The 10,163-nt window shown below is 48.6% G+C and overlaps 1 protein-coding gene across 1 annotated transcript in view; it reads left to right on the forward strand.

The window, feature by feature from the left end:
• The window catches only part of IL6R (interleukin 6 receptor), a 50,311-nt gene extending 40,470 nt beyond the window's left edge, over positions 1 to 9,841 (forward strand). The window contains exons 9-10 of the mRNA XM_074349487.1: positions 2,592 to 2,685; positions 8,098 to 9,841. Coding sequence (XP_074205588.1) covers positions 2,592 to 2,685; positions 8,098 to 8,344 — 341 coding nt within the window. The 3' untranslated portion in view covers positions 8,345 to 9,841. The remainder of the gene's footprint in view (positions 1 to 2,591; positions 2,686 to 8,097) is intronic.
• Positions 9,842 to 10,163: the final 322 nt, after the last annotated feature.

Genomic DNA, 10,163 nt, shown 5'->3' on the forward strand with positions numbered 1-10,163 from the left:
GTTTGAACCTTGTTGACCTGGCAGTAGGGTGGAACCTGAAGCCCCTCTTAGAAAGGAGGGTGGTTTGTTCCTCGTATGGGCGCCATGAATTTGTTGCCAAAAGATCGCCCCCGTCCCTGACGAGCCAGATAACTCAGAGACCGGGCCTTGGAGCTTAGAACAAAAGAGGCAGCTTTATTATTCTGTTGGGCAAAGGGGACTCACAGCACGCTGATGCCTTCAACACTGTGACCCCACCTCGGGGATGGGGTGGGGTGGGTATATAGCCATCGCTCAAACAATAAAACATCGATAACCATCAACAGAATCATTTTCTCATCAGAAGACTTAGAATGACGTCATGATGCCTCCAGGTGACCAGTTCTGCACAGGCCAGCGCTTAGATCTCTTTATCTTGTAAGCACTCAAGTCTTCTTGGTATTCAGCCTACTTTGTAAGGTTACAGCTCTGTGACCTTCTCCCTGGAGATTGACTCAGAGACCAAGCATGATTATAGCTTTTGGTTACTGGAATAAGGTAGACACAGTAAGGTCAACAGCTTCAGTTTGAACAGTGGGCCTGGAGCTGTGAGTAGCAACCGGTCAGTCAGGTCAGTTGACCGTTTTTGAGGGTAAGCATAAGAATAAGCACCCTGTTAGCCTAAGTGTGGCCATTTTATTAATCCTCCTTCACCTTGAGGCATGTCCAGGAGCTGACCCCTTCTCACCCCCTCTGTTGCCAACACCTGGTCCAGCTGCTGCTGTCCCTCCTCCTGTAGGACTTGAGGATCTGCCTGCCGGTCTGCTGGCCTTTCATCTTAACTCCCAAAAGAACCTTTTCCAGCCAACAGCTAGAATGCCTCTGAAAACACAAATCCAAGCTCTCCTTGGTTCAACACCATCTCCTCCAGAGTAAAAGCCAAAGACCTAAGAAAGGCTCCAGTCTGCATGGGGTCAGGCCCCCAGTCTTTAGACCTCGCCTCCTCCATTCTCACTCTCGCTCGCGCTGCCCTCCTTGCTCTTCCACACACGCTCGACCTCATGGCCTTTGTACTTGCTCTTTGCTCTGCCTGAATGCTCTTCCCTTGACCTCCATTTGACCAGCACCTTTATACATCCAGGCCTCTGCTCAACTGCCCCCTTCCCAGGGAGGCCTTTCTCGACCACGCAATCTGACAGAACCCCCTATTGTCACTCTGCTTCTTTCCTGTGATTTGTTTTTCATCGTTGCCTTTGTCACTACTGACATCATATTATATACTTATTTGTTTGTCTCCCTTGATTGGAGCGTAAGATCCCAGAAGCCAGGAGCTTTTCTGTCATCCTATTGTCTGTATTTTCAAGGCTTAGAACAAAGGCTGGCACACGACAGACACTCAATATTTGTTGACTGAAGGAAGGAACAAATACAAAGGATGACGAAACATTAGTAAATGAGTAAGCCAAGTATGAAAATAGTTGTCTCTGCCAAGAGACGTAGGACATACTGGGAGAGACCTCTTTGTGGTCAGTGCCCACTGCCAGTCGGGGCTCAAGACAAAGTCTGTATCCACTAGGCCCCTGAAGTGTTGGCAGGTACCATCTTCATCAGCAGTGGGTGCCACTTGGGGCAGAAGAGCCTGAATGCCAAGTCCATGAGACTGCAAGCATCTGTGTTCCCAGAGGATGATGGTTTTGCGTAGATGTACCCTCTGTCCAGCCTGGGCTGTCTCTCTGGCAGCCTTGGGAGGAGCTTTCTGTGGGAGGACATGGCTGCTTCTGAAGCTAGTTTGGGTTTCCATTCATTCAACTAAATATTTTGGTGAGCCTGCCTTGTGCAGGGCACGTGTGAGCAGTTGGGAGTGTAAGAGTGTAAGAAAAAGATGCATGTGGTCCCCGCTTTCGGGGAGCTCAGATTCAGGGGGAGCTGCAGGAGTAACCAGGAGGGGCACGTAGCCAGCAAGGAGCAGGATCAGTTCTCAAAGGAAATGACATCACCTTGGGTGAGACCCAAAGGCCAAGTAGGGACTGGACAGCACAGGCATGCTGTGAAGGTGGGACGAGCATTCTGGAGGAGAGGGAAAGTGTGAAGAGGTCTGGGAGGAGAGAGAACATGGCGTGAGGAAGATGGAATGTTCATACGGCTGGGGCTTGAGCACCAAGTCGGGAGACGGGCGAGAAGGGCTACCCCAATGGAGAAAGCTGCTCCCAAATACTTGATTTAGAGCGCCTGAGCCCCGCTGGCGTCGTCCTCCGTGGAGCTGCCCTGGCCAGGTCCCCCAAGCCTCCCTCGGTGCCTTGTGGGGCAGGCTGAACGCCACTAGCAAAGCCTCCCTGAAAGTGAGTGGGAGTCTGTGGCTGGCCGCAGGAGCTCCGAAGCTCTGAGCTTGCGGTGTACCTCTCGCCAAGTGGTGGCATCCTGGGATCTGTCAGAGTCTGCGGGGGGCAACTCTTCTCAAGTTGCCAGAAAACTGGCGAACCATCAAGGGGCCTGCTGGTTGACACAGCGCTGTTTCCTCTGCCAGGGCTGAGGTTCTTTTGAGGTTTTGACAGCACCAGCTGAGTGGTTTTTTTCTCTTCTTTTCTTCTGTTCCTCTTCCTCCTGCTCCTCTACTTTCTCCTTTTTTTCCCTAGTGCAAGAGTCTACTTCGGTACCACTGCCTGCATTCCTAGTGGCTGGAGGGAGCCTGGCCTTCGGAACGCTCCTCTGCATCGCCCTCGTCCTCCGGTGAGATGGGTCCGAGGGTGGCCCTGTGGTCCTCCTGTTTCTCATCTAGCTTTGTCTCTGCTGGGATGGTGGGACGGCATTGGGGAGCTAGGAGTGGATTCAAAATACATTTTAGAGGTAGGATTGACAAGATTTGAAGACAGCTTAGATGAGAAGAGTGGAGGAGAGAGGGAAGAGTCAAGTCTGACCTGCAAGTTTCTGGCTTAAGCCATCAGGCAGAGGGTGAGTGTCATCCACTAAGATGAGAAACCCTGGAGGAGGAACAACTGAGTGAAAAGTGATGATTACATGTTGGTACTACTGGGGAAACCCCAAGCTGGAAACACAATGCAGATCGTTGTCAGCATGCAGGTGGTAGCTGGGGCCCTGGGAGAGGATGGGGATAAGGCTGTCCACAGAACCTGTGGAATTCCAGGGTCCCAACGTTGAAAGTTGTGTAGAGGAGGAGCTGAGAAAGGGGCTGGGAGGGAGGAGCTGAGAAGGAGGAGAAGTGCAGAAAAACCCGGTTGTGAAAACCAGAGGGAGAAAGTGCATGTTAGACACTGAAGAAACACCTTGGGCCCTGGGACTGCAACATGAAAGCGACCCTTCCTCTCCGCCAAGAACCACATCCTAAAATGACTCAAGTGTGAGACGCACCACATCAGAGACATGTGCACAGGTAACTCGGAGGTGCCTGGCCAGACCTCTTTGTGAATATTCCATGTTTCAAAACCAGCAGACCTAGCGGGTCACCTTTAACTGCTCTGTCCTGGTGCCCTCCCCCGGTCATGGGGCGGAACCACCACGGGTGAGGGCTCAGTTGGTGTCCTGGTCATGGTAGCACCATGCCTATTTCATCCTAGTCTCTCTCTATTCGGTCATTTGTTTTGTCATTCGTCCCCAAGTTGGCAGAGGAATCGCCTAACAGTGCTCCCAGTGAATGGACAACAAAGAAAATGTCCAATGTTCACGATTTTACTGCGGGAACTGGCAATTTTGCATATGCTAAAGCCCAAAAACCAATCAGGCTGGGCCCTGACTTTGGATGGTGGTTAATTACAATGATAATACAAGAAGAGGAGAAACGTCACTCTGTTCTTCCTGTCTCTTCCCTTGTATGTAACTTTCAGGGACTCCAGCTGGTGATTGTGAGAGGTGGTCTTTGAGGGTGTTTAGGAAGGAGGGGTAAGACCTTGGCAGAGAACTTTCTACACATTAGCTCGTTGGAGTCTCACAGTGACCCTGAAATAGCTCAACTACCACGTGGTCTGGGTTGGAGGCTCATTAAGATGACAACTTAAATTGTGTTCAGGGTTGTTTTTGCTTTGATTTTCCAATAAAGTAGTGAGCAAGCTGTCCAAAGGGTGTGCAGAAGATAAGGTTCTGAACAAGTGGAAGTAACTCCTTGGAAGAGCTGAGAACTCACTGTCTTCCATCCCTTTGGGCCAGAGAGGGGCCATGCCAGCTTTCAGAGGTCTTCCTACTGCCTTCTGAGGGATTCCTTGCCTCACCTCAGGCACATACTTCTGTGTTTCTAGATCATTAGGGCTTCAGAAGACCTTTCTCATAACCCACCACGGACCCTATAGAGTAAATCTCATGATTTCCACTTGACAGATGAGGAACTAAAGCTGAAAGAGATGGTGTGATTACAGCTAGTAAGGGTAAGGCCAAGATCCAAACCCAAATCTCGTGCTTTTTGGATAGCATCTTAGGGGTCACTTAGTCGAACACTTTAATTTTGCAAATGAGGAAATAGCCCTGAGAGGCAAGCAGACTTGCCCAAGGACACAACTTGTTAATAGCAGAGACAGGACTAGAACTCATGTGCTGAGAGTCCCTGCCCACCATGCTAGCCTGCTGTCACCTAAGAAGTGGGCCCAATTGGTCCTATCAGTCCACTGTTGGCCAGTAGCCCCATTAACAAGTGGCGCCATCTTGGTGTGCTGTTAACCACTAAGAGAGGGACGTTAGGCTGGGAACCGGCCACAGCATTCATCACAGAGCTAGTCTGCTAATGTGCTGTTGGTGCTTGTACAATGGCTGGTTGCTACACAACCAGAGTCCCCAAAGGCACTGTGCCCTGTGCAGAGAGAACATAACAGTAATTTATTTCCTAGCCTGATGAATTTCCATTTTCTCCTGAATAAGGCAAATTTATTTGGAAAGAGGCCAGTTATTTCAAGCAATGAACAAAACCTCTACTCCCAAAGTCCCCCATGTCAAGAAAAGAGTATAAATGTGGAGATGCAGTGGGAGCCTGGGGTGCCAGAATGGCTGGGCCACTTGGAACACTGGGTGGCCGGATGACACAGATAGAACGTGAGAGACGGTGGGAGTACAGCCCACCAGTCTGTGACATCACATTTTTATTTTTAGTACATTTATTTTGTGTCTCAAGCAAAGCAAAACAGTGTTTTCCTAAATATTTTTCCAGCAATATCAGTAGTAATTTTTAAAACTTTAAATGTGCTATTGAAAAAGCTGTACCATCTTCTTAAGTGGATATTGTAACTTATAGGGGCCAGTTCTCCCCACCCAACTCCCTGTGCCCTCCTGCTTCTGGCACTGGGAAAATAGGATTCTCATAGCAGAGCATTCCTTTCCTGCACATTTATCTGGAATGGCTACCACCATTAGGTGAGAACTTCCTATGAGTATGTCTGTGATTCAAATCATTTTGTATTGAATTTATTGTCTCATTTTAGTATTTTAAAATCACGCTCTCCCACCTCCATGGTTAAGGGTTGTCATGAGTGGCTTTTTATTTTTTAATTCTTTCAGCTGTAGAACCTTATCTTTTTAAAAACCTTTTTTAAAAATTAAAAAAAATTTTTAATGAAGGTACTGGGATTGAACCCAGGCCCTCATGCAAGCCAAGCATGTGCTCTACCAGAGCTATTTCCCTCCCACCCAGAACCTTGCCTTATCTTTAAACAAAACATTATGAAGCCCAAGTATGTAAAATAGGTGAAAAGTGCAAGTGAAGTCAGACAGCTCAGCAATTTGTTCCTTCCTCCTGCCCTGCATCCTCCCCAGCCCCCAGCCCCTGCTCAGACCCCTGCCCAGGACAGGGCAATGCCAGGTATGGATGCACCCCAGGCTCCTGGTTTCAAAGGCCCCTTGGAGCTTAGTGATTTGCAGAAAAGGTCTCATTCACTCTTCAAAATATTTCAAAAGAAGGAAGGTTCCTCTTTCTCAGTTACCCATCCAGTTGCTTTGAAAAAAACTGAAGACAGAGACTGCTTTCCATATTGGTTAAATAACGTCAAAAGATACTTAAAATTTGTGATATATGATTATTTGCTAAATACTGACTAGAAGGGGAAAAATTCACACATGCAAAGACAGCCACTGTTAATTTTTAAAATGTACATGTGATCGAAGCCTAACAGACACATAGAAAAGTGCAGATGTCGTAAGTGTACAGCGACATGAATTTCCAGAGTGAACACATCCATGCCATCGACACCCAGATCAACAACACTTTCTATTTAGATGAATTTCCTCTGAGCCTTTCTCCTCTGCGTAGTTCTTTGTTTGTTTTTATGTAGCCTTGATTATTCTGTATCCACAACTCTGAATCCTGCCTTTTAAATTTAGCATTAGTTATAACATGAGCACATCTTCCCATTATTACAAATGCTTTGTAAACCTCACCTTCATTAGCTACAGACTCCTCCATTAGGTGGATATGCCCAAGTTCATTTATCCAGCCTATTACTGGGCATTTGGATTGTTGTTTTGCTTTTATAAACAATAATGTGTTGAACATCTTTATGCATAAAGCTTTTTCCATATCTGTGCCCTTTCCTGAGGGTATATTCCCAGAAATGGAATTCTTGGGTCAGAGAGTCTGAATATTTTGAAATCCAGAGTGTACTGACTCTGTCCTCAGTTCTCTTATGAGGGAGGAGGATTCCACCCAGGGACCCCGCGCAGCTCCAGTAAGCATCCCTGCTGTGTTCCCTTCCTGTGCAGTGCCTGGATGGCGAGCCCAAGTAACATTCTGCAGATTGTTTATTCCACTTGGACAACAGGCTAAGAGCCAATGGTAGATTTGGAGCCAACTATCAATTATTTATCATAACAAGGACAGGAATAGCCTGTCGATATAAAAAGAAACCCAAGGAAAATCCCCAAACCTTGTTTTTGACATTGGTTTCCCCTCTTCCCTCCCAGCTCTTCCTGGAGTAGCTGACATTTGGTGGAACTGAGGGAGACCACCTTGCTCCCACTTTGGGGTCAGGGGGCAATCAGTTAGGAGGTGACAACGTGGGGAGCAGGATGGGGGAGATGTGCTGCCCCGGCCCGGCTGACGGGCCCCTTCAGGGAGGAGACCTGACTGTACCTTTGAAGATCGTTATCACCATCTCATCTTTCTTTGGGCTGTCAAGTGACTCTTCTCACTTACTGAGCCCTGGGTTTGGGCCCAGAGTGAAGCAGTTTGAACGAAGCTGTGATCAGAGAGATGTCTATCTTCTTCCTGTTTAACATCGACTTTCCTGTCAGATGAGTCACTTGTGCCCAAGTGGTGCCCACGGCTGAATTTGTGAGAACCTTCCAGCATGGTGGGAGGGGACCCAGAGGTGGAGGGAGAACTGGGGACAGTGGGAATATTGGAGGAAGAGACAGGCTGTAGAGGGAGCTGCACAGCCCTTTCCCTGCTGTTTAGGGCAGTTGCCAATTATCTGCCTCTGGCTAGCCTTAATTTGACCTGGAGGCCCATTTTCCTTCCCTGCTGAAAGAATATTCTTTTTTTAAGTAAATGGATTTGGGACTGATGATGTGTCCCTGTGGGCACCCTTGGGGACAGAACAAATTAAGTTGCCGGTGCTATAAAGGGACACTCAAAGCCTTAGTTTCCCCAGTGGTAAATTGGACCAACAATACATACTTATTCTCTTGGGGTGTATATTTTGTTGTTGCTTTTGCGGGAGGTTAATTAGGTTTATTTATTTATTTAATGGAGGTGCTGGGGATTGAACCCAGGACCTCGTGCGGGCCAAGCATGCACTCTACCACTGAGCTGTACCCTCCCCACTCTCTTGGGGTGTTTTTGAAACCCCTAACTCTTCCGAGGATTGTGTAATTCCTGGTGACAAAAAGCAGTTGACGAGGGGGGAGGGTATAGCTCAGTGGTAGAGTGCATGCTCGGCACGCACGAGGTCCTGGGTTCAATCCCCAGCACCTCCATTAAAATAAAGAAAGAAATAAACCTAATTAACCCCTCCCAACAAAATTTAAAAAATAAAATTGCTTGATTTAAAAAAAAAATGAAGCAGTTGATGAATAAATAGTGCTCACTCTTTGGAGCTGAAACCCGGCAATGCCAGGCCACCAGGGCAGCCAGCTCTTGGTATTTTCCTCTGGTTGGTCACAGAGGGAACTCAGCATTTGTGTGGTTTGTCTTTGTGTGTCTGTGTGAAGGTTCAAGAAGACGGGGAAGCTGCAGGCTCTGAAAGAAGGCAAGACGAGCATGCACCCGCCGTACTCGCTGGGACAGCTGGTCCCCGAGAGGCCCAAGCCCACCCCCGTGCTCGTCCCCCTCATCTCCCCACCCGTGTCCCCCAGCAGCCTCGGGTCTGACAACACCTCAGGGCACAGCCGACCAGATGCCCGGGGCCCGCAGAGCCCTTACGATGTCAGCAACAGAGACTACTTCTTCCCCAGATAGCCGGCCGGGCGGCGCCGGGCGGGCGGGCGTCGGCCCCGCTGCACTGTGCGGGTGACGAAGCACAAGCCGCCTTAGCAAAAGACGCTCCTCACTGCCGTTCCAGCTCATCTCAGGTGCACAGGGCCCCGGGCTTCACCTTTCCAGAAGGGCCTCCCAGGAGGTTCTACGCCTTGGTGAAAAGGTTTGCTGAGTCTGATCAGAAGGAAGAGGTGGTTGGGCTTTTGAACCACCCCTCCCCAAATGCCCTGCTTACAGGGGTTAGAATGAACTCAGGCCCTCATCAAGAGAAGGGTGTCAAGACTCTACTGGACACTCAGGTAGGCAGAGCCGGGCTGCTGCAGAGGCCTCGGATGCCCCCAAACTTGGGGTGGACAGGCTGCCAGCCGCCCGTGCACCTGGACGCATCTTCAGGGGCTGCACCCTCAGGCAGGTGGGACGGATTTCCAGCCAAACACTTCCCTAGGTGCCTCCCCACTGGCCCACCACACAGCTTCATCTGCCAGCTCAAATTCTTGAAACCCAAGTGCCTTCACAGTTCAGCTTTTCTAGGCCTGAGGATGGCTTTTCTTAAACCACCGAGGCTGGGGGAAGGTCTCACCTACCTTTCCTCCCCACATCTGAAGACAAGCTGCTAAGTGGGGTAAACAGTATCTCAGGGTCTGATGGTTTGAAATGAAATTATGATTAGTTCCTCACTAGCCTGTTCCTAAATGTGAATGACTGTCCTGGGCACTTGCTGAATCCAGAAGCAACTGCACTGGCTCGATTTCCCTCTTTGGATCCCAGGACTTCAGGAGAGGAGCCAAGAGGAAGGAGGGGATTGGGGACAGGGCCTCCATGCTTCTCTGCAGCAGCATCGCGAGGGGGACGGCGGGCTCTGCAAACCAACATTCTCCGTCCTCCCCACCCTGCCCTCCAAGAGGAGAGCTAGCATCAGGGGGGGACGCCAGGGGTGGAATCAAAACTGCCTTACTCCAGCTGTTTATTTTGTTTTCAACTGAGCCTGAGTAACTGGGGAAGATAATATTTATGTGAAAAGACAAAAGAACCTGGCAAGAATGTACTTTAATTTGGTTTTTTAAAGAACTGTTGACTATTTTATCTTTAGAGGGTGGAAGAGCCAGTATATAAATAACCTGGGGGAAAAACATCATAACTTTGTTTAGCACAAAACTGAGTCAAGTGAAAAAGGAGGAGAAAAAAAAAAGATTTTCCCCTATTAGAGAAGAGGCTGGTTTCATTCTAAATTTTATTTTTGCCTTAAAAAGTGAAGGGAGGAAAAAAAAAAAAAGACTATGTCTTCTCTAAGTTAGCGGAAAAGCAGCTTGTTACTACTCCCCCAGGCGGTCGAGAAGGAAACCGTGCCCAACAGTCATGTGCTGGGAAGCCAGCCTCCCACGATTACCAAGCAGGTCAGCTGAAAATCCCCAACCCTGAAAGCCAGGAGCCCTCGGTTATCAGAAGAGGTTCATTAAAAAAAAAAAAAAAAAAAAAAAATCCCTAACCTTGGTGCCTTCCTCTTTTAGTTAGTTCCTTGAATGTGATTCAGTTCAGCTAGTCATGAAGCGCCGACTAAATGTCTAGCCGTGACACTGGGCTAACCAGTTCAGCTCACTTTCCTGTCCAGGCTTTGAAAATTCAGTGATGTTAGTGGTTACCCAAACACGTACCCTCAAGTATCATGGGAGGTCCCAGGATGAAGCTGTGATTAAAATCTGTCATGTAATCACCACCCAAATTTTACCAGACCACAAAACTTTTCTAGCAGTCTCCCCTTTTAGAAAAAACAACCACCAGCACTAGACAAGTGGCAAAAGGG

Source organism: Camelus bactrianus, chromosome 21 (assembly GCF_048773025.1).
Source record: "Camelus bactrianus isolate YW-2024 breed Bactrian camel chromosome 21, ASM4877302v1, whole genome shotgun sequence".
In the NCBI taxonomy this organism is placed as follows: Eukaryota; Metazoa; Chordata; class Mammalia; order Artiodactyla; family Camelidae; genus Camelus; species Camelus bactrianus.